General features: G+C 43.1%; 1 protein-coding gene across 2 annotated transcripts in view; it reads left to right on the top strand.

Annotated features, from left to right (window-relative positions):
• Nucleotides 1-26,885, top strand: part of GSAP (gamma-secretase activating protein) — a 72,989-nt gene that overhangs the window by 18,466 nt on the left and 27,638 nt on the right. For both annotated transcript variants that reach the window (XM_058657578.1, XM_004591350.4), the window contains exons 6-18: nt 2,311-2,399; nt 3,338-3,407; nt 4,762-4,811; nt 8,390-8,494; nt 8,691-8,750; nt 9,924-9,967; nt 10,743-10,828; nt 17,089-17,166; nt 18,777-18,854; nt 22,649-22,741; nt 22,860-23,077; nt 25,368-25,437; nt 26,104-26,186. In XM_058657578.1, coding sequence (XP_058513561.1) covers nt 2,311-2,399; nt 3,338-3,407; nt 4,762-4,811; nt 8,390-8,494; nt 8,691-8,750; nt 9,924-9,967; nt 10,743-10,828; nt 17,089-17,166; nt 18,777-18,854; nt 22,649-22,741; nt 22,860-23,077; nt 25,368-25,437; nt 26,104-26,186 — 1,124 coding nt within the window. The remainder of the gene's footprint in view (nt 1-2,310; nt 2,400-3,337; nt 3,408-4,761; nt 4,812-8,389; nt 8,495-8,690; nt 8,751-9,923; nt 9,968-10,742; nt 10,829-17,088; nt 17,167-18,776; nt 18,855-22,648; nt 22,742-22,859; nt 23,078-25,367; nt 25,438-26,103; nt 26,187-26,885) is intronic.

The raw sequence follows: 26,885 nt of genomic DNA, 5'->3' as shown, positions 1-26,885 counted from the left end.
AAAGTCCTGTTGCTTATGATCCTTGGTGTCAAGTCTGGTCACCCATACCAGACCTTGGTTGTTGCTTATACCTCCTACTTCTTGCTGGGCTTATTCCTTTTAGAAATTAATGATTCTGTTAGGGACCCTTCCCATGATGTTTGTCATCTACACCTGGTTGTCGCACACGCCACTAGTGATTAGTGATTATGCATATAGCATAAGATGCACTTTAGGGTCTGGCCATCTTGTCAGTAGTTTTGGATGATAATGGGAAATTCATCTGTGCCTAGTCTTGCCAATTGACACCTGTGATGATGTTATCTGCTTGTGTTTTTAACAAAAATCAGGACAAACAGTTAGTTATTGTATTGGATACTTCGTTGTTTCATGCCTTCTCTCGCCTTTTGGGCCAGCCTCTGCTCAGGTGTGCTTGGCAAGGTCAGACTTCAGCTGCTCTGTTATGTCTGTCCAGGGCCTTTGTGAAAACGTGATCACCTAGCGTGATGCCCAGTAGAGCAACTTGTAAACAACGGGAGGAAGGTGGCAAGGAGCTCCTCGGGGCACATAGCAGGGGGTTGCACCATAGCAGCTTCAGATCCAAGGTGTCCCAGATTGTTGGACCTCTCTTCTGATGTGTTTGTTTTCCTTGGTTTTTCACACCAAACCCTTCTAGCTAGCATGGTCCTATGCTATGTTATTCCTGGGATAATTTGTTTTGGTTTCTTTGAACACTACGCAACTGATGAGGGCTTAATATCCAGGATTTACAAACAGCTTCAGAAATCCCAGGGACAGTAAAAAACAATAACAAGCCCACAACCCTATGAAGAAATGAGTGAAGTAAATGAACAGACATTTCTCAAAAGATTCAGATGGCTAATAGACCTGCGAAACAGTGCTCAGGCTCCCTAGTCATCAGGGAGATATAAATGAGGACCGCATTGAGGTTCTACCTAACTCCAGTGAGGTTAGCCTACATTCAGAATCCTAACACCTGCTGGTGTAGATGTGGGAGCAAGGTACCCTCCCTTCACTGCTGGTGGGAGTATAGGCTAGTACCACCATTATGGAAATCAGTATAAGTGCTTAGAGAATTGCAAATAAACCTGCCATATGGTCTAGCTATCTCACTCCTAGGAATATATCCAAAACAAATGAAAGCTACATATGAAAAAAATGAATCTTTGATAAAGTTCTTTCATGCTTTTTCTTTGAGTTCCTGGGTTTGGTGCCCACTGCTGATGCCTAAATCCAGCTTTCTTCTAATGTAGACCCTGAGAAAAAGTGGTGATGGGTTGATGGGTTAAGGAATTGGGTTTCTATCAGGAGATCTGGACTGAGGACCTAATCCTATCTTGGACCTGGTTCGGTCCTGGCTATCACTGACATCTGGGGAGGGAACTGGCAGATGGGAGGTGCATTTTTCTTTGTCTTTTCAATAAATAAAAAACTTTAAAACTCATTTAAAAATATACAATTGCTTTGGGACCAGAACAGAGGCACAGCTAGCTAATCCTGTACCCTGTGGTGCTTGCACCCCATAGGGGTGCCAGCTTGTGTACTGGCTGCTCCTCTTCCAATCCAGCTCCCTGCTGATCTGGGAAAGCAGCAGGGATGGCCTAAGACCCTGCACGCAAGTGGGAGACCTGGCTCCCAACTTTGATTGGCTCAGCTCCAGCCATTGTGGTCATTTGGGGAGTGAATCAGATGGAAGATCTGTCTCTTCTCTCTGTAAAATTTGCCTTTCAAATAAAAACAATCTTAACATTTATGGAATAGCCTAATGGAATAGCTACCATATATTTCCAATGTTCTGATATGTCCTATTTACAAATCTGGGAATCTTAATGACTTGGCAGGAAGTGATCCCTGTTACAACCTTCCTTCTTAGGTGTGCATATGAGGGCATAGCAAAATTATCTGCAATTTCAAGAAACACTTGTGTTTTGAATCCAGGGCATTTCTATGATCTGGAGAATTCTTTTGAACCTGAAAGTTCTCTCCATATTCGGGGCTGTTTCAGAAGGCTTGGCTTTTTCACAGTTAGCATTTCTTGAGAGTGACCTGTGGTGTCCATGACAAAATTCAGCTGCCTGAGGGCTCCTGAGGATGGGAAAGACAAATCCTTTGCTAGACTGATTGCTTTTGGGGCCCTGGACTCGTCCCCTGTCCCTGGAGTGGAACCCAGGAGAGAGGGACACCTGAAGGCACTCCCAGGATTTTAGGATAAAAATGTCTCGTTAGCTTGCAGTGAAGTTATCAGGAATTCCTCTTGCTACCCATTTAAAAAAAAATAATGGGTGACTGAAGTTCTCCTTTTCTCTGTAGGGTCAAAGTGCTTGACTTTGCTCATTGAAATCCACCCTGTGAACAATGTGAAGGTTTTAAAAGCCATAGACAGCTATGTTTGGGTACAGGTAAGTCTGTCATTCATCACTTAGTCTCCTGCTTCTAACCTGGGAAAGCAATGAAGGCTGGCCTGAAGCCTTGGGACCCTGCACCTGCATGGGAGACCCAAAGGAAGTTCCTGGCTTCAGATGGGCTCAGCTGCCCACCCCACTGTAGCTATTCGAGGTATGCACCGGCAGATGGAAGACCTGACTCTCTCCTCTCTGAGTAACTCCACTTTTCCAATAACTATGTAAGTGTTTTGTCTTGTCATAGCTGACAAGGGTCAAGTTCTTATGTTGTTGGCTGTGTGCTTTGTCCTATGGGCAGAACCCAATGACACACACAGGTCGGAGAGCACAGAGAAGGAAGAGGACAAAGCCTTTCCTTTCCCATGGCTGTTATCCTATGCTTTGAGGCTTGTAAATCTCAACCATATGCCCTGTGACTCACTGTCCTTTCTTGGAAAGTCCCTGGTTTTGTGGTGCTTTGTCTCTTGATGTGGAACTTTGAAAGTTGTGGTGGAAAATGTGTTTACTTGCCTCTCAAATTTCCACAAGAGTTAGCTGCGGAATGAATGGGTTAGCTGTTCTGTGTGTGTCAAATCAAACATTCTAGGGAAATGCTGTCTGCGTTGCTTTTGATTGGTCTTGGGATCAAGTATTCAAAATGGAAAATGCCGTCCGTAAGCACAGCTTCAGCTTTAGCCTTACAGTTGAAATCAACAGAGACAGTTTTGGATGTGGGGTCAATTTCCTCCTGGAAAACTGATGCCCTTAGAAATGTTGCCTCTTCCTCCTCATTTGCTCGGACCTGTGATGTGTGTGTGCATGTAATTCCCCCAAACTGTTGGAAAGTTCTCAGTGCTTTCCATCAGCCTGTGATAGCACAGTAATGGAACACGAGTTTTGAGCTAATTGTGCACACAAGATGGTTGCTTGATGTTGGCTCATTCCCTTTCTTCCAGTTCCTCTACCCACACACTGAAAGGCATCCACTTCCAGCCAACCGTCTGTTGCTAGTTTCAGAAGAGAGGTGTAAGTGTACTTCTGGGTGTTCCGTGGGAGACTTTATGAATGACACGTAGTCAGAGTGACTGAATCTTCTAAAAGTCCTTGCTTTGCTGAGAGCCCACTGACTCCTAATGTTCATTTGAGACGAGAATGTGGGAGTTACGGGTTCTTCCAATGTTGTCACGTGGTGGAATGTTTGCAGGGCAGTTTTCACCTCATTTTTGCCTCCTTTGGTCCATCCTTTTGGGTGTCTATCACAGTGGGTAAATTGTGTAAGAAGAGAGGGGAGGCTTGGATGAGTGGGGAGGTGGGAAGTTTTAGCAGCTAGAACAATTCTGTGGAAGAGCTTGGCTAAATTCAGACAAATGAGATTGAGATATACAGGGCCCGGCGTGGTAGCCTTGCAGCTTAAGTCCTCGCCTTGATCATGGGCCGGGATCCCGTATGGGCACTGGTTCTAATCCCGGCAGCCCTGCTTCCCATCCAGCTCCCTACTTGTGGCCTGGGAAAACAGTTGAGGACGGCCCAGGGCCTTAGGACCCTGCACCCGCATGGGAGACCTGGAAGAGGCTTCCGACTCTGGATCGGCTCAGCACTGGCCATTGCGGCCACTTGGAGTGAATCAGTGGACAGAAGATCTTCCTCTGTCTCTTCCCTCTGTTACCTGACTTTCTAAACAAAAAAAAATTGAGCTATACAAGGTTATGTTCTTAGTATTTTCAAGTTAGGGGAAGGAGAAAGCCAACATGTGCTGGAGCCTATTGAGTAAGCCGCTTTGATCTTCTGAGATGATAATCTGATAGTTAGCAGGACAGATCCGTAAGGTTGGCTTCAGTCTCTAGGCTCCTGTTTGTCAATGCCTGGTTTTACGTTTTTATGGCGAAAGCCAGCAGAAAATAAGCATGCTCAAATCTATGTTGCCATAGGTAGAAAGTGATCCAATTACAAATGGATGAGAAGTATTGAAGTTTTTGCATTGTGAAATGGACCCCTATGAAATGCTTCTCCCAAATATCTTGTACAGTGAGTTTTTGTCTGGTAATGTTCATACAAATTAAATTGTGGAGACTGAAGACAAACTTGAAATGCACCCTGGTTAGCCCTCTGGAAGACTCATGGTCCCAGGCCAGAAAACACTTGATGAGGGCACCCAGCAGGGGGCAGAGGGGCCAAGTACTGTTGAGAGTGAAGAGCAGAGTTCATGCCAGACTTGAAATAGTCTGTATTGTTTTGGCTGTGTGTTGTAAGAATCCTGTCTGGGACAGGATTGCCTCACAGCCAGGTATTTAACCGACACTGCTCTTACACGATTTGTTGTTCCAAGCACTCGTGGTTTTCCTGGAAGCTTAAGTTATCTTTTCATTGTTTCTTTTTAAAGATATTGAGCAATTTCACATCCAAGTCACCCATGAAGATGAAAACAGAGTGGTAAGATTTGAAATTCTTTTGCCTCTGCATGTTTCCCCACAAAGAACTGTATTTCTGGCCTGTTCATGGTAGAGTAACACCAGTGGTATGTTAGTGTATTTCTTCGATGTCTTGAACACTGTAGTCCTGATGTGGGTACAAGGACAGCACTGGCCACCCCTAGGAGACAGTTAGCTGCCCTGCGGATCTCAGCCCAGTCCCAGGCACCATGGGCAGTATAGGGCTGTGGGAGTGCTCCCAGGCACCTTACTTGGCTCATGTAAGCCTACAGCAGGTTAGTTGCAGGGATGCAATGATTTCAACTAAGAATCATAATAGATTCATTTACCTCCTACTCTGTGTTTGCTTTACACCTACTGTTTCACAGGCATCTTCATGGATTACCAGGTAGAGATGTAACTAACGTTTTTTCCCACAGAGTTTTATGCATCTTCTGTTGTTTTCTACAGTTCCATTTGCTTCTGACTTGAGCACGCACTGCCCTGGGGTCCTTGTTAACTTTTTTTTCCTGCTTATATCAGCTCCTGCTCTGAGCTGACAAACCCGAGGTTTTCCTTGTCACTCACTTCTTCCCCATTGGACTTTGTGGAATCACCCGCAAGTCAACTAGAACAGTTCCAGTTCATTCTCTAGAAGTGCGTAACAGTTCCTGGTGGGAATGATCCATTTTTTTCAACCAGTCTCTCCAAGTCCTTTTGTTTCTTTCATTGCAAAACATCTCACTTTTCTCCAACATTACCAATGAGAGTATGTATTTCTTTGGTTTCAACCTCAAGGGTGAATTGTTGGCTTGATGGGAATACTCACAGTAAATTCCAGAAGATTTTTACTAGATTGGTGGTTCCCTTTTGCTTTATTTTTGGAAAGCAGTTTTCTTATAGCAAAGCATAATATTCCATGTAATGAGTGTATTGACCTATATTTAAAATTTTCATGTTGATGAGCATAACTTGATGTGTTACTCCATACTTAATATTAATAATGCATTTATACATATTATCCTTTATTTTTGGCTATTTGCATTTGCTGTTCTGAAAATGGTTCTTTGTTTTCCTCCTGGGTTGTCTTTCTTGACAATTTGTATGCCATCTTCATATGATCTTCAGTATGTAAGTAGTCTGCATCAAAATCGCCCCTCTGAATGAAAATGGCATTTGTTATGTGTATGACTTTGAGAGCTTCAAATCAAGAGCCCTGGCTAGAAAATGACCAAGAGAAAGAGTATGGCTGCATTTGCGGCCATGCCTGGTTCAGTAAGTGTCCAACATGAAAGACTGAAGCTTCATCCCAAAGCCAGTGAGGAGCATTTAAAGAAGACAGTTGAATAAGTTGATGTTCGGAAGTGGAAATTAACATGCACAGAGGGTTGGGTGGTTAGAAGAGGAACTGGGTGATGCAAAAAGTGAAGACGGGGGCTCCTGCCAGAACCCCAGAAAGGATACTTACCAATCACAATCTTGCCATGCAGCCTTTCCTGTCCTTTATCCATGCATGTCCTTCCTTCTTAATTCCACATTTTTAAAATGTGAAAGCCAGGGAGATGAGTGAGGGAGAGAGGGACAGAGATGTCCCCCATTTCCTTATTTATATTCCAAGTGCCTCCAGGACTGAGAAGCCAGGAGCTCAGCCCGAGTCTCCCACATTGGGTGACAAGGCCTTACGTACTTGAGCCATCATCTACTTCCTCTCCTGCCCCAGCAGAGGGTACACAGATAGGAAGCTACAAAATGAAATGTGGGTGTCTTTAACTGCTGCACGAAATCCCTGCCCTGTGTTCTCATTCTTAGAGACTTTGGTAGCAGCTTTTTACAGGCCTAGGCAATTTTTTAATTCTTTGTAACATCCCACATGATAGAGGTATTATTGTAACCAACCTCATTTCTATGGACATGACAACAACCAAGACACACTAAGGTGACATAATTGTAGAACAATATTCAGTACCTGAATTTGATCTCAAGTTCTGATCCCTGGTTCTAGCAGCCTTGTGCTAATGCAGGTCGTGGGAGCTAGTGGTGGGTCAAGTAGTTGGGTTCTTGCTACCTATTAGAGATCTGGATTAAGTCCTCCAGCTCCTGGCAGGAGTGAACCGATCAAGGGGTAGTATACTTGCTCTTTCTTTGCTTGCTTTTCTCAAAACATAAAAATTATATTTGAACCTGGGCATGCCATGCTCCATGTGTTTTTTGTCAGCATTTATCTTTATCTGAAAGAGTTCCTAAATATATACTATCCTAACAAAGTTAAGGAAAATGGAAGGATTGCAGGGGGTTTAGAAACAGAGGCAAATCTTGGGTCATCAGCCTCCCCTTCCTCTAGTCTTATAGCAGGATCTGGGCAAGGAGGAAGTGGGGTGTTTATTTTGCTTTGGGCCTTGTGCATTGATTGGCAGGCTCCAGGCAAGCCTGAATGGGAAATCCTTCATGGGGTTAAAGTGGGTTCAGGCTTGAATAGGACCCTCTCTGGTGTTCCCTGTCTCATTTCTGCATCTCAGTCCATCTTCATTCTTTGCTCATCAATATCAATATGAATGACTCTTGTTTGATAAAAATCTCATGAGGAAAGAGATTATTTTGAGGTCAACTGATACACAAAAGTGGTTTGTGATAGGATGCCAGACAACAGGATTGTGGGTCTTACTGAGCTAAGTGTACATCCAGTGTGGTCTCTCTTGGCCATTTTCTCATTTTTAGAGGTTTGAAGCTAGATGTGCTTAAATTTCTAGAAGCTCACGATTCTTAAGTTCTGGGGTGGTCTGATTATGGGTCTGAAAGATTGCCTTAACAGCTAACAAAATCCCTTTGGACATTTACGCTTTACATCTTGTTCATGTTGCTTCTTTGGAATAAACCTTCATTTTTTTTTCATGCTACAATCAAGGCATACAGAAGTCAGGGAGAATTACAGAATTACTTCAGATGTTACTGTAATGGAGGTATGCCAAGGCACCATAGGAGTATAGAGGGGAGGAGCTTTGTCTTCCCTTCGGGGAGATTAGAGGAGGAATTGTATAAGACAGTGCCTGAATCGTATTATGAAGGATGAGTAGCAAAGTGTTAGTGAGTTGGGTAATATCATAGTGGTAGGGGAAGACATAAAGTTCAAGAGGCACGCCCAAGGCCACATAATTGCTTTATGATCAAGCTGGGGTCATGACCTTCTACTCCCGCCCCCCAGACCTGACTTTTCTTGTAGAATCATGACCTTTTTCTCTGGTAGCAAAGGCCTCTGGTCTGTGGAGGTCTGACCCAGGGGATTATGTCCAGAACCGGAAGTCGTGAATCCTCCATGAAAACTGTTGACTTGTGTGGTAGGCGTGGCCTTTACCAGCGGCACCCTGTTTGTTAAAGTAGGAACATGAGTAAAATCAGGTGCAGTATGTATGGGAAGAGGAAGTAATGAAACTGTAACTTGAAACTTTTCTGCAAAGGTCCTTTGTGTGTGTTGGGGTGGAGACCTGCTACAGAGAAACTTAGAAAATAGTTACATGTCCCTTAAGATAGATGTGCAATGTAATGAATTCTAGACATCTTTTCCCTAAAATGTTATTTACTTGTGACACTGTTTTGCCTTTTTAGGTGGTTAAAAATTCTGGCCATCTCCCGAAAGACAGAATAGCCGAAGATTTTACTTGGGCTCAGTGGGATATGTCAGAGCAAAGATTATACTACATTGAGCTGAAGGTAAAAATTACTCCATGGCACACCTCTTACCAGGAACAATTGGACTTCGGCATTATCATCACTGTAATTTATTCATCACAACATTCCATTGATGGAAGCAGTTGAAGGTTTATTACAGTGAAGATTTTTGTTACTTGACTTTTTGTCTAGCATTTTTATTGGTCTTTGGAGATAACATATCATTCTTTTCTCTTAGAAATGCAAAAGTATTTTAAAATGCATCCAATTTTATGCGGATGAGAACTTCAGCTTAATGGTAAGTTCAGAAGACTACAGGACAGCCATGTTTGAAGACAGCTGTATTCATATACAGTATTATCTATTAATCAATGAATTTATTTGAGAGAGTGTGCTTCTATTCATCAGTCTGTTAAAATGCCAGCATTAGCCGGGTCTGAGCTAGGCTGAATGAGGGAGCTGGGAATTCAGTTTCACTCTCTTCTTAGGCATGCTACGGGCCCCACTGTGTGACATCATCACTTTTCCAGGGTTGACATTACTAGGAAGCTAGATTTCAGGAGCCAGAGTTGGAAATTGAAGCCATATACTCTGAAGCTGGATGTAGGTGTCTTGACCATTAGGCTAAATATCTGTCATCACAAGCAATGTTTTAGCATTAAAAATTTTTTTTCAGCTACTTATATGGACAAGTAAAACAGTTCTTGTCATTTTAAGCCACCACCTTGGCAACAAATGTAGAAGTGACTGGAGGAGCATGCAGGAATGTCTCCATTTGCTGAATGCCTCACATTAAAGAAACTGGTATTAGGGGATTAGCAGAAAGCAACAGGTAGCTTCAACTGGGTGCATATTATTTAATCCAGAAGGACTTGTAGGAATGGTGCATTTGAGAATAAGGGGGAAAAAATCAATGACAGAGTACAGTTAAGCTGGTAAAAATCTAGCATTATTTCCCAAGAAGTTATTTGGCATGTCAGCTTTGTGGTCGGAGTCCTTAACATCTTTCTCTGAGATACTAGCATTATTTTGGTGCTGTTCAAGTAGGACTAATCTTGGAATCTAACATAGATGGATATCCTATCATTATATGAATTTTACCTACTGCCTTTTTTCTCACACGTTCTTCTAAAGACCCTCAATCATTCCTTGTTTGTCTGATCATCTATGTTCTCAAAGTCCAGATCTTCTGGTTAGCTGTTCTTCAACTCATTGCTGACGGTTGAATCTAAGGCAAAGTTTGCTAAGCGTTATCCCTTGCAGAAGTAGATACACGCCAAGTCTTTGATTGTGTGTAGACCCTAGCATATTCCAAATGAACTCTGAGTGGTGGTCTTGGGGTATGAACTCTAGATAGTGACAGTGAAAGGGTCTCCTCTTCACTGGGCAAGCACAGCACCATCAGGCTTGCCCTGGATGTGAAACTTGCATGACTTCGTCCTTGTCAGTTTCTCCTGATTTTTTTTGACAGTTTGAAGCACCTTTGGACATACCATTAAATGATTCGGGATTTAAGTAAGTTTTTTGTATATTGTTGGTTTTGTAGAACTTACGACTGAAATGATTATACTTAGCTCATGGTATGCAGATAAAAAAACAGCTTGATATTGTGTATGTATTTGCCTCTTTGTATTTTTAAATATCCTCTATTGAGGATGCAGACAGTTTTGTGATGAGCACAGGATTTTGTTTATAAAAATTAATGTTGATTCTCTTAGCCATTCTTTTAATAATCTAATAGTACATTTTTGGCCATTTTACTTCATCATTGTGATTAAATTAAGTCACTGATTCACAGCATCAAAACCCTTTGGTTTCTCCTGTCCGAGGAGGGCACTGGCCACTCCACTGTGGTTCACTTGAGTCTCTGCTTTTTTCTGATTTCATTTATTGAACAAAAAGACAAGGTTTTCTTTCTCCAGTGAAGGAATTTAAAAAAAAATTTTTTTAAAGATCTATTTGAAAGGCAGAGTGACAGAGAGAAATTATCCATTTATTATTTTACTCCCTAAATAACAGTAGCAGTCCAGGACTGGCCAGATGCCCGGAACTCCATCCTGGTCTCCTACATGGGTGGCAGGGACCCAAATGGTGGGGTGGTTTTTCATTGCCTTTCCAGGTGTATTAGCAGGGAGCTAGATTAGAAGTGGAGCAGCTGGGACTCGAACTGGTACTCCAGTAGGAAATGCCAGTGATACAGGCAGTGGGTTCAGCCACTGTAATGTCAGCTCTGATAGAATGTGTATTTAAATGCATTCAACAATGTTTTCTTGCTCCATGGTACCCTTAGGCTTGCCAACTTTGGATATGATTATTGTCAAGACCAAGAAAAACTATCCAAGCATCCGACTCTGTGTGTATTCACCAGCCATACAGGTAGAAGTTTGAGTTCTATTCAAAACCTAGTCGTATCACGAAAATGCAATATAACAGAGCTACCTTATGCAAGTGAGCATTTGGACTTTGGTATAGCCAATGATCTTCTCCAATAGAATTTTAATAATATGCTTTCTATATGAAAGAAGCCAAGGTCATTATAATTGATATTCTAATAATTACCTTTTGTATGTTTTGCTAGGAGAGATGGATTAATGAATGTACCTTTTTTTTTCTGCTCCATCTTTAACAAGTATTGAACAGTTATGGGGTTGTCTGTTAGGGTGAGTTCTGTGTGTGGGTTCTCTCCCTTAATGCTGCCTTAACACACCATAGATCAAGGAGATGGGGCAGAAGTGAAATCTGAACACAGAAAGTAAAGAATATGCTTATATTCAATGAACCAAGTGAAAATCTTATTAAGGTTATTAATCATCTAAATCAGCAATTTTAACAACCAAAGCTAATATTCAATTCTGTTAATAGCACTTGGATTACAATTGTATTCTTTTAAAGCCAAATTAAGTGATGTTTATCCATTTGGCCGGCATTTACTGAGTCTTTACTGCATGGGAGATCTCGGGGGATGCACTAACTTGATCTGTAACACTATAATATCTGCTATGCGGTGTGGATTTTAGATATTACACAGAGGCACAATTAGTGTTAAATGGAACTACAATAAACATTATGAATAAGACCAGTAAGTCTGGTGAGCATGTGATGGAGGCTTCCTGGAAGATACCGGTGTCTTCAAATATGTCCTAGTTCAGCCTGTCCACTTCTTCCTCCCTGCAGGTCAACTCTAGCCATCGTGTCCTGTTCCTGACACTCACCCCCTTCCCAACTCTCTCCTTCATACATGCCATTTTTCCTGTACATCCCAGGTCTCCCTCTGCCATATAACTTCCTCCACACACCAGTCCCGGAAAGGTCAAGGAAGGAGAGGTATTTCAGTTGAGACCTGAAGGACATGTATGCACTAAGACCAGTGTGACTGGAGCAGAGTGAGCAATGGGGAGATGATTGTGAGAGCTGAAGTAAGCAGGGACAGATTATGTAGGATCCTGTGGATGATAAAGATTGGAGATTCTAGCTCAAGAGTGGGGAGAAATCATTGAAGGTGTATTTTTCTTGCTACTGAGATTTATTCTGAGATATATATATGCCATATATATACTTTTGGTATATTTGAGACATGTGTCCCGGGGCATGTGTCTAGATATATATGGTTCAAATATACCAAAGGAGTTCAAGATTATAATGAGCATTCCTGCCCTTCGAACTTAAATGGTCATGTCATTTATAGTGTTCACATTATCCCTCTCCTTAAGTATAGGTACTACTTGCTTTTTTTTTTTTTTTATTAAACTCGGAAGTAAACTGCAGACATCAGATCACTTTACCACTAAAACCTTTCAGCATTGACATTTTTAGGTTAAGGACATTATTTTATATGACTTCTGTTCCATTATGAATAGGAAAAATGAGTTACTTTAATAGCCTTTGTTTCATTTCTGAATTCTTACAAGTATATAACATTTTTAAATTATGTATTTGGGTATAAACATGTATGTAAAAATATATGTATATATTTTTAAGAAACGTTTTGAAGAAAAAGCCCTCGTCTCCCTCCTGTGATCATGGAGAGGGGAAAGGTGCTGCATTGCTCCTTGCTGTCCGATCACATCAGTGCCAGGGGACAGAGACGGCTTCCAATGTTGTCCCAGGGACCCTAACGGGGGGAACAAGTGTCCTGAGGATGTTAACTCAGTAGTCTCAATTGTTCTGGAATGTTGTTGGAAATGAGAAGTTAATTCTAATGTCTGTTGGCTGTCCATCCCCTTGACCTTAGGTACTCGCTGGAGAACTTTGCCTGTAGTGTTGTTCAACTTGCTTTTCTTTCCACCTTGATTTTGTGTTCTCCATGGTATTATTTTATAGGTATAAGGCTTCCCTTCTGTACTGTCCCTACTTCCATGTCCATTCTCTCCGTCCCTACATTGTTTTCCTCCATATTTCCACATTACTACAATAGTATAGTGCTTCAGCTACAGTCAGCCGTCTGGGTTGTTTCCACCTTTGGGTGAGGTATTTGGGGTCTTCAGCTGAATGAGAGGAGCCAGCCATTTGCTCTTTCCTGTGGAAGTGGGTATGTTATTTGAAAGCGTGACAAAAAGGAGAAACAAATTTTTCCATGCCCTCTTTCACTTCCCAAATGTCTACAGTAGCCAGAGGTGGACGAGGCTGAAGTCAGGAGCCAAAAGCTCCTTCTGGGTCTCCAATGTGGGTGGTAGGGACCCAAGTACTTGGACTATCTGCAGTAACAGGAATTCGGACTGGCAGTGGAACAGCTGGCTCTTGAACCAGCACTCCACTATGGGATGTGGTGATTTGACTCATTGTGCCATCATGCCCACTGCTAGATGTATCTTTTAAAAATTGAGATTCCTCATGATTCGTATCCTCTCTTTGAATGTACAACCATCTGTGCCCCCTGCCATCTTTCCCTTTCTTTCACCCTACACCGTTGATCATTTGAAGAGTTCAGGCCATTTGCCTTATAGAATGTCTGCATTCTGGATTTGACCGTATTGAACTTCGCTCCTGTCCTCCATGTTTCTTGTAAATTAGAAGTTAGATACAAACACAGAGAAGGGGAAGTGTTCCTCGTGGAACCCTTCATAGACCTGTGAGCTTTTTTATATTGCATCAGGAGGCAAACTCTTGGGGGTGGTGTTTAGGAAGAATTGTGAGATTTCTTCTGGGCATTTTAATCTAGGGAATCTGGAACTTAGAGAGGTCAGGATGGCAATAAATGATGGTAGATGTTGTCAGATCATAGCTGGCATTTGGAGCTGCAGGAGAGCCAGAGGGTGAAGAAGATGCTACCGAACTAGCAGGAAGCATGTAAATGTGAGCGGTGTAAATAAAGACTAGCTGGGTCGTCCAGAGGACAGGAAAAACCAGTGTGAGGAGAGGGAAGAAAACCCAAACAAGGGTGGCATGCAGACATCAAAGGAGACTGACTGCCTGCTCACAGGGGTCAGGGGAATGTGCTGGGCCTTGTGGTACAGGGACTACTAGGATCTGCATTGTGAGGATGAGTGAGGTGAAAGAAGTGGCATAAGAAGTGGAAAAAGTTGCAGCAGCACGTATGCCAGTGATAGCAGCCGAAAGTGAAGAAGGGTTTAGGGAATCTTGTATAGTGGTGGACGCGCCAGAATGTTTGAATGCTTGAAAGATACACCTTAGTGGTGAGGGAGGAAGAGGAAGACAAAACATACAAATCATCCATGGAGTGGATTTGCTTAGACAGTGGGATGGAGTGAGACGCAGAGCTTACCTGCAGGTACTGTGGGAGAAGTAAGGCTGCAATTCAGCCTTCCATCTGGCAGGTGTAAACATCCATTAGAGGTTTTAATTCAGTGTGGTTTTTCATTCCTTTTCATTTTGTCCCCACAAGAGTTTCTCACAAACGGTAGCAGTTGTAACTTGTAAATGGGCTATCCATTTGTGATGTTTCTTATTTCATGAAATGTTAGGTTTGTTTGCCATGGGATGAGTCTGTTGGGTGGGTTTTTCTTTGCGTGTGGGTGCTATTTTTTACGTTTTGCTCATGGCTTGAGAGCATTGGACAGTTAGATTTTTAAAATTTTATTTCTAGCTGGTGTGGTGACCTAGTAGGTTAATCCTCCAGCTGCAGCGTAAAATACGGCTTTAAAATAAAAAGAATTTTTTGAAAAATTTATTTGAAACATAGAATTTCAGGTTGACAGAACAATCTTCTGTTGGTTTATCTCCTAAATGGCTACAACAGCTGGACCAAAGTCAAGAACTTCTGGGTCTCGGATGTGGGTACAGGGACCCAAGCACTTAGGTCATCCTCTACTGCTCTGCCAAGCACACTAGTAGGGAGCTGGATTGGAAGTGGAGCAGCTAGGTCTCCAACTGGCATGCTTTTGGAATACCAACGCAGCAAACAGTCTTCGGTGTTCTGGGTCAGTGGTTGTAATCTTTTTGTGCACCACTTGCTGAGAGGCTGTGGGTAGGGAAGTATGTGAATTCTTGTCTCTGTTGATAAAATTGCAAGAGTTGACCCTTAGAAGCTCCCAGCTTGAAAAAGTGTATTGCCAGGGTGGCTGTGTGGCCTCGTGGGTAGGGCTGTGGTTGGGGTGCCATGTCTCACATTAAAGTTCCATATGTACTCTGGCTCCTAGCTGCAGCTGCCTGCAGGTGCAGACCCTAGAAGGCAGCGGGGGTGCTCAGGTGCTTGGTTCGGTTCCCTGCCGCTCACAAGGGAGACCCAGATTGAGTTCCCAGCTCTCGGCTCTGCCCCAGCTCAGCCCCAGCAGCTGCAAGCATTTGGGGGAGTAAACAGGTCAATGGGACCTCACCTTTCTTTTGCTCTTTTTTCTGCGTCTTGCTTGCTCTCATATGGGAAGAAATAAAAACCTCTTAAAAACCTCTACTGATTTGAAAGAAAATATGAAATGATGCTTTGTCTTTATTTTTTGACTGGAGACGTTTCTAAACTTTCCTGTTTGACAATTTCCTTCACTCGATGATCACAGACCATAAAACAGTTGGATAAACCAGCTAATACATTACTGCATGAAGGCAGTCTGAGTGATTCATCAAACTTTTACAATTCTTGTAATTGTTCTGTTTGTGTTTAGTAAGAAATACCTTATCAATAAATACATTCATAGCCATTTTACATATAACGTAACTGTTACCATTTGTATTTGAGAGAAAGGATCCTTTCTTGGGTTTTCAATATATTGCCATCAAGTCTTTTTAATATAGGGCAGTTTAAATGTTGTTGAAAATGGTCACAGATGATAAATACAGAAACAGAATGCTTTAAAGTGTCAAGGTAAATGGGCGTCTGTACCGTATCATAATTCTTTGATTAAGGAACTAGTGGAGTAGAGTAGGGGAGATGAGGTATTTTGACTCCATTGAGGTAGAGTGGTGCTTGAGTTGATGCAGTTAATATCAGTTCTGGGACTGGAAACCAGGCTTCCCAACTCCTTGTCATCAAGTTCCTTCCTACCTAGGAAAGCCTCATCCCAGTTAATCATGCAAACATTAGCACTGGAGTAAAGTACAGATTCAGAACCTTCCTAAGACAAAATTCCAAAGTACTCTACATTCTGGACTTTGGATTTTTGGGTCAACGATATTCAACTGATTATATCTGTTTTTTAAATCCTGAGGTCCTTTAAAAAAGATTTATTTATCTTGGAAGGTAGAATGACAGAAGGAGGGGGAAGCGGGGAGAGAAGAGATAAAGAGGTAAGTTCTATTTGGGAGAGTAAACTTGTAGATAGACTGGTCTCTCCCTAACAGCCAGGGCTGGGCCTGACCAAAGCCTGGAGCTAAGAACTCCATCCGGTTCTCACATATGGGCGGCAGTGACCCGCATCCATAGCCACCTTTCATTGCTTCCCTGGGCACATTAAGCAGGGAACCTCAGTGGAAGCTGAGCAAACAGAACTCAACACTCTCAACCGGATACTGGCTTCCCAAGTGGTGGATTAATCCTGGTGCTCAACCAGGATTAGTTTAGGTTTGGTGTCCTCATTTGCAGGTCACTGATGGATATTAGTCCATCCATATGACAGCTGCTAATTGGAATAATGTACAGCCTAGCATATTGAGAGCCGAAAGGTTGAGGACATTCTGAGGTAGGGTGCATGAAGGCAGCCAAAGACCACCTAAGCACCCCTTTGACCTTGAATCAAGGCAATCAGTGATCCGTGCATGGATGGGTGTTGGTTTAATCTTATTGCCCTATAAGATCATTTTACCTTTCTGTTCTAGACAAACTCCAAGACTGGGATCTTCTATACATAGAGCAGGATTCTGATCAACTGAGGCCCATGGCTGTAGGAAATGACTGGGAGGCAACAAGCTAGACAAGGGGGCAGGGCAGTGCCTATTGGGAGACCCACGAAGTTTGGAAGTTATTCTAGGATCCATAACATTGCATCTAGCCATGTGTGTCTACTCATTTTCCTGTCTTCAATAGCTTGCCATACAATGTTGCTTATGGTGTCCATTAAGTGATTGTACAACTTCAAAATCAACTTAAAATGTCTCAGCAACTGGTTAGTAAACCATTTCTAAATTTCAGGAGTAATCTATGAGGAGGAGGCAGGGCATCTATAGGCATACAAGTAGGTTAAGTGGTTTAAGGAATTCTTTATACAAATTCTTTGAAACTCTACTAACTGCCTTTTTTTTCCTACTAGGAAGTTTATGTGTATGTTACTGCCCCAAGTTTGACTCCTTGGAACAGATCACCTATTCAGTGTTTTATTTTCATAAAGGTATTTTTCATTTATTTTTACTTTTGTATAATTTGCCAAGATAATAGCAGTCAGTCTCTTCCCCTGATAGTTCTCAGCAGTACATTCTGTAGAGTTATTTAACAAATATGCTCCCTGATACAATTCACTAATAGTCAATGTTAGAAAATTATTTTTATAGTCTGTATTTTTATCCTTGTCTGTTTAAAGCTTGAGAACCAATTCTAGTAGATGTATTTGCCCCAAATGCGTGTGTTTTATGTCTTGGAAATTATGCTTTAACTTATGAAGCTACACAGAATTATCATTAAAATCTTCCAGAAGCCCATGCCTAAAAACCAGGCTTTACACATAAAGAGATGTTTACACCATTTTACACATCTGTGGTCAAAGATGATAGGGCAGTAGGCTGGGTGTAAGAGTAAAATGCCCAGTCTCTCACAGTTCTGTGGTACTCAGTGTGTCCTTCCTTAGTTTTACTCTGAACCGTGCTAACGATTGTTTCTTTTGCTCGTTCAGTTCCTTAAAATTAGTGTTTGTGTGAAAGTAAAAATTTTCAAAGCTGGCACATTTCCCCACTGTTCAAAAAATATTATGCCAGTTTGTTTTTCAGGCACGATTAGTGTCGCCTTCACAGGTTAGAGAGCAAGGTAGAAAAGCTGAAGAATGTACTTAGTAATGGAGAAACAAAGTAACTTCAGGACTGGATATACCTGTTGAAAGAGGCGGAGTTGAAGTTTTGTAGGAAGTCTTCAAATGTTTTTCTAATGATTAGCGTAATGACTAAAACTGGGAAATGAAACATTTCTAGAAGATCTGAGTTGGGAAAGTGCAGAGTGATTCCCGAGTTGGATAGTTAAGTCTTTTTTAAAGATTGATTTTTTACTTCAGAGTCAGAATTCGAGAAAGAGTGAGAGAGATCTTTGACCTGCTGGTTCAGTCTGTAAATGGCTGCCAAGGCCAGAGCTGGGTCCTTCTGAAGCTGGGGGACAGAAGCTTCTTCTGGGTCTTTCATGTAGGTGTAGGGGTCCAAGGCTTGAAGCTGTTCTCTGCTGATTTCCCAGGCCGTAGGCTGGGAGCTGAATCAGAAGTGGAGTAGCTGGGACTTGAACTGGTGCCCGTATGGGCTGTCAGCACCAACAGGTGGAGGATTAGCCTTCAGAGCCACCCTTCTGGCTCCTAATCTTCTTCCTAACGGTGGGATTTACTAGGAACATGGGAGAGGTTTCATCAGGGAGGGGCTTAGTTACGGCAGTGAGCCTTGAGGCACAGGAACCAGGGAGCCGACTGGCCTCCTCCACCTCTTGGAACCCTTTGTGGCTACCTGCTACCTTCCCTCCCTGGATCATGCATCTCCCATGGCCTCAGATGGACCATGAACCCAGTAGCACCAGTGGCTTGTGACTGCCCAAAGGTGACCCACCTTCAAGGCTGACCTTCATGTGTGTGCAGGGGCGAGGGGAGATAAGAAGCCTGAATGGGCATCTTCAAGTCAGAAGATGCTTTCCCATGGGATCCAGTTGCTGAAGCAGGAGAGTGTGATGAAGCCTGGGTGGCATTCCTGCGCCTGTTCCTCTGCCTTGCTTTCTCTCCCTCTCCCTCTCTCTTCAACGGTGTTTTCTTCTCTACAGGATACAGCAAGACCTTCACAGCTGCTCTTGGGAGGACTGGCTCACCCATGACCACAGGCATCACTTTCCTCAACCTCGGTGGGTGATGGCGAGATGGAAGTCTCCTTGACGGATGTGCCTCCGTGGCGGTCGGCTTCCTTTCTGCTCTGTGCACCCTGCTTTCTCACAGTTGTCTGAGACTCAGATGAGGGCAACCGCAAAGCTTTTTGAACCTTGGTGCTTAGGGTTGGGGTGGCTCTCTGGACCACCCTCTTCCATCTATCTTTGCCATGGGAGGGTTATCTTTTCTTGGAGGAGAAACTTGAGCTGCAAGCTTCCTTAGATGATGCTCATGTATAACAGTCATTAATACAAAAGTGAGGACTCTTAAAATCTTACAATCCATGAGAAACGTCATGTTGTGTTGGCCTTTGACCCCAGCGAGGACAAGGGCCTTTGGGAAATGGCCTGGATCCAAGTTACTAACCCTGGAGAGCTTCCAAGTCCCGTTAATGGTTGATGGAGTAGCTTGTGTAAGTTGTTTTCATTGAGTAAATATGGTAATGTGAGAATTAGGTTTGCACCTGTTGAGGGAGTCTGTAAAGAAGGGGTTGAGTGGATCTTCCTGGGTCGGTTGGGGAATCGGGTGCTCACGGGTTAGCACAGGAGTAGAGTAGCAGTCGCCAGCCTGCGTGGGGGACTTGGCTGCTTTGAAAAGGAGAACTTCAGGTTGAGTATTGTTGTATCCTGTCTCCTCATCGTTCTCTCACCTGTCCACCGTCATGATCAAAGTTTAGGAAAGCACCTTGTGACGGAGCTGAGCAAAATGAGAAGCATGGTAATGAAGCCAACAGCACTTTCCTTTTTTTTTTTTTTTTAGAAATTTGAACGACGCTGTTGGTGGGGTTAGATACCTTATGTTCCATGGACCAGTGAAAGGCAGATTTTAACATGACCTCAACCTGTGGGAAATGGCCCCAGGGAGGCCTTGCTCTCCTAATTTCCTGTGTTTAAAGAGATAATGGCCTGGCCTTGATTCTTATCAGCAGTGCAGTATCGGCATCCCATCTCCAGGGTGCTGTGGGAAGTTTCCCCTGAGAAAAACTTGGCATTTTGTGAGGGCAAAGGTATTTCTGTCTCCCTCTCCCTCTTTCTCCCCCTTTTCTCCTTTGCCTCCTGGGAATGACTTGGGACAGGAAGACATGATTTCATCTGTGACTTTCTGTGTGCAGAAAGGGCAGAAGTCAGAGCTTTGTAGAAACTGACTGCCTTCCGTATACCGTCTTAAGCGCTTGCTGTAGAATCTCATGCCAGAGGCGGTTAGCTCATCCAGGATATCAGGATCACACTGTGCTTCTGTGATAGCCCAGGGTCAGGTTATGTAACTAAAATTTCCTACTACTGTCCTACCTCCTCTGGCATCTGAAATCATACTCATAAAGACACTGAGGGGGCGGGGGGAAACAAATGTAAGCATGAAGAACTGAGAATTTTTTGTATTTTCTTGGTTTTACTACTGCCAGAATGCAGTTTCTCCATGATTCGCATTTTTATGGACTTTCTGAAGATTGCTTATATGCAGAGATTTCAACATTTCTTTACTAAGATAAACTCATCTTTCAATTTCATTCTCCATGATTTCTTGAAGTATTCTTATATATATTTTAAAAGATTTATTTTTATTGGAAAGTCAGATACATAAGAGACAGAAGAACATCTGTCCATTGATTCACTCCCCAAAGTGGCTGCAATGGCCAGAGTTGAGTCGATCTGAAGCTAGGAGCCTGGAGCTTGTTTAGTTTTCTAAGCGGGTGCAGGGTCCCAAGGCTTTGGTCCTTAACTGCTTTCCCAGGCCACAAGCAGGGAGCTGGATGGGAAGCAGGGCTGCTGGGATTAGAACTGGCACCCATATGGAATCCTGGTGTGTGCTAGCCAAGGACTTTGGTCACTAGACTATCCTGCCAGTCCTAAAGTGTTCTTATATTTAGAAATACTTAGGTGAAAAAGGATTATTTTGTATGCATATTGCACGTACATATGTGCATATGATAGTGTACATATACAGAGGTATGCACTTCATTTTACAGCACAAAATTATCCCAAAGATTAAAACCATTCTATAGGTACTTTTTATGATACCAAATTTTTTTGAGTAACAACAGCTTTGCTGTTAATTGAGGTATAATTTTCCTGTATCCTTTGTTGTTGTTGTTAGAAGGGGCTTATGTTGATTAAAACATTAACCAAGTTTTTGAAAAAAAAATTTTATTTGAAAATCATAGGGCCCACCGTGGTGGCCTAGTGGCTAGAGTCCTCACCTTGAACACGCCGGGATTCCATATGAGTGCCGGTTCTAATCCCGGCAGATCCACTTCCCATCCAGCTCCCTGCTTGTGGACTGGGAAAGCAGTCGAGGACGACCCAAAGCCTTGGAACCCTGCACCCGTGTGGGAGATCTGGAGGAAGTTCCTGTCTCCTGGCTTTGGATCAGCGCAGCACCAGCCGTTGCGGTCACTTGGGGAGTGAATCATTGGACGGAAGATCTTCCTCTCTGTCTCTCCTCCTCTCTGTATGTCTGACTTTAAAAAAAAGATTTATTTTTATTACAAAAAATCATAGCACAAGAGAGAAGCAGAGACAGATCTTTCTAGTGAATCATTCTCCAAATTGCCACAGTGGCCAGAGCTGGGCCTGGCCAAAAGCAGGAGCCTGGAATTCCATCCAGGTCTCCCATGATGGCACTTGAGCCATCATCTGCTGGCTGTGTATGCAGGAAACCGGATTGGAAGCAAAACAACTGGGACTTGAACTGTTTATATGGGATGCCAGCATCACAGGTGGCGGCTTAACACACTGTGCCACAATGCTGACCCACAGAAGGACATATCTAAGTCAATTGGTTAGAGCTTTTTAACACCCCATGTCTTTGACCTGCCAGTGAGCAGCATGTGGTTTTGCTTCAAGAGGGCAGTCGAATGAGCTGAATTAATACTTTTGCACTACTACTGCGCGAAATGTACTACTGTGTACATTTCTTTCTCTAGTCTTCTAAAAACTACTTGCATTCTCTCATCCTCCAAAGACCTATTTTTACACCTTGTCTCAATCTAGGGACAAATGCTCTCCGTATACAATTCTAGAGGGCTAGCTATGCAAAGAGATGAGTTTCAGTGCCTGTGCCGAGGTGTTGGAAGAAATTTATTTGAAAGATGGATTTAGAGGGGGAGACACTGAGAAATCTTCAGTCTACAGGTTTACTCCCAGATAGCTGCATCAACTGGGGCTGTGCCAAGCTGAAGCCAGGAGCCTTGGGCTTTCTGGGGGGTCTCCCATGTGGGTGCAGTGACCCAGGCACTTGGGCCATCCTCCACTGCTTCCAGGGTACATTAACACTGATGCCCAGATGGGATGCTGGCATCACAGGTGGAATCTTAACTTGCTGTGCTACAATGCCAACCTGTCACAGCTTGTTTCGATGTCCATCAACTTAAGGGGGCTTTAAACAAACAAGTTGATGGTGGTGGTAGTGCGTGAACAGACCAAAAGCGGGGAAGTAAGGCTTTCCCAAGTTGGCAGAAACTGAAGAAAATTCTGAAGATAAGCTAATTTCAGTCTTCCAGGTTAAAGACTGATTTGTGTAGGTTGTTTTTATTTCAAATTCTCATTTACCCTTAAATCACTTAGTTCTCATAAAGCTGTAATTTGCTTATAAAACCATAGGTATCATACCTTTGGAATTTGGCTAGCAGGGTGAAATATATTGGCATCACATAGCTTGCTTGGGAATACATTGGTGAAAATTTTTTGAGAAATCCAAAGACTGCTGGGGATAAGGACATGTTCATGGCTTTGTCACTAGTTGTACACCAGGTTAACTCTTCTCCCTTCTACAGATTACTACGTGGCTGTTTACTTACCTGGTCATTTCTTCCACCTCCTTGATATTCAGCACCCAGACCTGGCCTGCCATAGTCTGTTTCAGACAGGTATGGATATAAGTTGCCTCTGTTGGGTATGACCCACGGAGGTGACCTTGATGTCAGTGTCTTCATTTGGAGGACAGGGTGCTTTTGATGGCTGATCTACTCTTGTTTCTTTTGCCAGGAAACAGTGAAATGGTTGACCTGCTACCTCATAGGCCATTACAATCCCTGCCAGGGTGCCTGGTACTGGATTGGTGTTCAGGAAAGCTCTATAGAGCGCACTTGAACCAGTCGTATTTATTACAGTTCCTATGGAACACCTGCCAAGACTGTGAGAAGATGGCTGCATTGCACTGTGTGCTCTCATGTGGCCAAAACCCAAGGCTCCTGGAAGACAAGGTACAAATACAGCTCGCATCTGGATCTTGGCAGATTGAGGCAGCCATTTGGTGTGGCAGTTATGATACTAGTATCTGAGTGCCTGGGTTAATTTTTTTTTTTTTTTGGCAGGGGGTGGTATGAGTCTGCTGTCAATTTTACTTTCCAGCTCATATACAGCCAGGGAGTTAGCAAGTGATGATTTAAGTGTTGGGTCCCTGCCCACCCAGGTAGGAGACCAAAGATTGAGTTCCTGGCCCCGGTCCAGCCCTGGCCATTGAGGGGAGTGAACCAGCAGATGGATGGGAAATTTGTGTTTGACTTTTTGTTGTTCTCTTTCAAATGAAATTGTGTTTAAAGATTGGCAACTAGACAATACCAAATGTATTAGCAGTTGAATATGAATTGTTCTTATTTATAAACTGTTACTAATTGAGACTCTTGATCCCTGGATTTGAACATTTTGTTCTTTTGGACTTTTAATTCATTTTTACTTGAAAATCAGAGTTACAAACAGGGAGAGCCAAAGAGATCTCCTACCTACTGGTCCACTGCCTAGATGGCTGCCATGGCCAGAGCTGAGCCTATGTGAAGCTGGGAGCCAGGAGTTTCTTCTGGGTCTCCCATGTGGGTGCAGGGACCCATTCACTTGGGCCATGCTCCACTGCGCTCAGCAGAGCACTGGATTGGAATTGGAGCAACCAGGGCTTGAACTGGTCCCAGAGGTGAAGAATTGGCTTGCTGTGTTACTGCGCCACCCCAGGGACTTTTTAATCTTTTATGGATCTCTCCAAGACCTCGGACTGAAGATACCTGCTGTTTTGAGTACCGTGGACTGTTCCAGTTACCATGGTCAATCACGACAATGCCAGAAATAAATTCTACTTTCAGTGGGGAAAAGTTACATTAATCTCTGTGAAGCACTTTGGTTATTCTCTACAGTTTTGTTTTTATGGCTATCCTGGGAAGGCAGAGAAATCACTTTGTTAGGACCAATAAGTGCTAGGTTAATTGAAAAAAAAATGCACTAGACATTGTATGTCAATTCATAATACACAAACGTTTATGTAGTTACGTTGGTGTACAGTGAGGCAAGGAAGCCCCCTGCTTGTTTTTGCACTTCAGTTAATTGGAGTTCAAACTAATTTTTCTTGCATGAAACCACAATGATGTGTTATCTCTGGCTTCCTGTTACCTTTTAAACTTTCTCAGGAGATCAGTACTTGAAAATACCCTTCCAAAATAACCTGCGTATATTGCTAACTTTTCTCATGGTCTTCTATGGTTGTCTCTTCTCTATCTGGAATTTTAGTGTTTTAGAGACCTGCTTTTGACTCTTCCCAAAGCATGTGGCTTTTATGGACTCAGAAGCACTCTTTCACCTGTAGCTTACTTGTCTCTAGTAAAGTTTTTAAAATTTCTTTATTAGAAAAGCAGAATTGCAGAAAAATCTTCCATTGACCAGTTTACTCCCTAAATGGCTGCAATGACTAGAGTTGGGCTGATCTGACACTATGAGCCAGGAACTTTTTCCAGGTCTCCCATGCGGGTACAGCATCCCAAGCAACATGGGGCAATCCTCTGCTACTTTTCCAGGCATGTTAACAGAACTGGATCAGAACTAAAGCAGCTGGGACTGGAACATGCATCCATAGGGCATGCTGGTGTACCAGATGGCAGCTTTATCCACCTGCCACAGCTCCAGCCGCTCTAGTAAATTCTATTGAATGGTCTAACTGTGATCAGTTTGGCATCACAGAGCCTACTGGGAGAAGCAGAGATGTCAGAGTGCCCTCTGGCCAACCCCAGAATGTCCATAGATTCTTAAGTGAACGAGGGCTATGGAGAATAAGTGACTGGGGTGACTGCTACAACGGGGCTCGTGTCTGCTGGCACAGGCAGTGCAGTGTGGCTCACAAGGGCGGCCTGAGTGACAGTCACACGGGGTCTGAGTCAGCTTCTGTTTGACCCCCCCACTTCTCCTCTACCTCTCGGCTCCTCCCCACCAGACGCCTGGCTGTCTCACCTGATGCATGCTAGCGAAAACAAACATGCACAGGGTTAAAGAAAGGGTATTTGGACCCCAGACAAGGACATGTATTACAAAGATGGTGGGTGAGCCAGGATCTCATTTATCAGGCTTTACACGACTTGACAAGCCTGGGAGGGAGCGCATTCTTAGGCAATCGCAAAACGGAGTTCAAAAAAAAAATAAAAAATAAAAACAATCATAAATAAAGGATCTCAATGTGTCTGTACCTCTGTGGGCTGGAGGAGGGATTTATAGCCTATGACTTCTTTGTTTTTGAAGATTATTCAGTGGATTTCCGAGCCAGTTCCTGCCTGTCATTCCTTTGACCTCATTCAAGAGTTCATCATTGGTAAGTGCTGTAGCGGTCCCCTGTTGAGTCCCACGCTTGACCCTTTGCAAGGGGTAAGCCCTGAATGAATCATGAATGTCTCCATCTGGTGAAGGCCTGCTTAGGGGTACTTCTGTGTTGGAAAGAAAAAAGTGCAGCCAGCAGCTAATTGGAGCTCGTTCTCCTGTGGTTTTGTGAGAAGCTGTGGCTCTTCACAGATGACATAGAAGATAGGACTTTGCAGGTAGTGATCTTGTTTTGGGAAACTTAAACTTTCCCACCCAGATTTGTGTTGGTTGGGCCCATAGGAAGTGGGGCCTGAGAATTTGACAAATGTTGAATTTTTGAAGTCATGCTTTGCTCTTAAGCAGGCAATTGTATAATGTGTGTGTATATTTATGATGGTTTGACATTTCAGAACATTTTTAGTTTTTTTCCCCCCTTCAGTTGAACTTGGTAAATCTCTTTTAAAAAAACAAATGTGATATTCACGAAAAAACTTATGCTCCTTTTGAAAAGCAGGCCCCTTAATATTTTAGTTGGTCTATGCAAATCATGCTGGTTAGCGGCTTGAAGATAGGGCAGTGGAAGCCTTGCTTATCTTGATCTGGTCAAATTACAACACCAGCTGCTTGCTTGACAGTTTCACTTACACCATGTCATTTCTCCCCATTTTCCGAATCTCAGCTTCTGCATATTGGAGCGTATACCCAGAGGCAACTCATCTGGACAGACTATTGCCGTATTCGTCTGTGCACACGTGGAATGAGGTAAGTTCATTATGTTCCTATGATATGAAAATCCATCCACTGCAACGAGTCTGTAGTTGGCCACCCCTGTTACCATAACCGAGATTGTGACATTGGAATTTTCTGATCCCTACTGTTGGCCAAAGTATATAAACATATATGTATGTATAAAATATTTATACCAAACATGAAATTGGGGCTCAACGCAATAGCTCAATTAGCTGTCCCCAGTCCCCCTTCAAACACTGGGATCCCATATGGGCATGGCTTTGTGTCCCGGCTGCCCCACTTGCCATCCAGCTCCCTGCTTGTGGCCTGGGAAAGCAGTGGAGGATGGCCCAAAGCCTTGTGCCCCTGTACCCGTGTGGGAGTCAGGAAGAAGCTCCTGGCTCCTGGATTTGGATCAGCTCAGCTCTGGAGTTAAGTCTGTTTGGCGAGTGATGCAGTGGTTGGAAGATTTTTCTCACTCCTTTCTGCAAATCTGCCTTTCCAGTGAAAATAGACCAATTACAAAAAGAAAAACCCAAAAGCCAAAACATAACTATGAAATTGAAGGATAAGGTGCATGATATTTGTATAGGCAGAAACTAACCTCTGTTGTGGCATTTTTATGAAATCTTATTTTAAATGTTTTTAGTGTCTGGGATGTACTACCACTCAGATTCTTATTGATGAGGGTGGCTTGCACCCCTGCCCTACAAGGCAGATCAAGACCTTTGT

Source organism: Ochotona princeps, chromosome 32, assembly GCF_030435755.1.
Source record: "Ochotona princeps isolate mOchPri1 chromosome 32, mOchPri1.hap1, whole genome shotgun sequence".
NCBI classification, from domain to species: domain Eukaryota; kingdom Metazoa; phylum Chordata; class Mammalia; order Lagomorpha; family Ochotonidae; genus Ochotona; species Ochotona princeps.
Note: the sequence above shows the minus strand (reverse complement) of the source record. Positions and strands in the feature narration are given on the sequence as shown.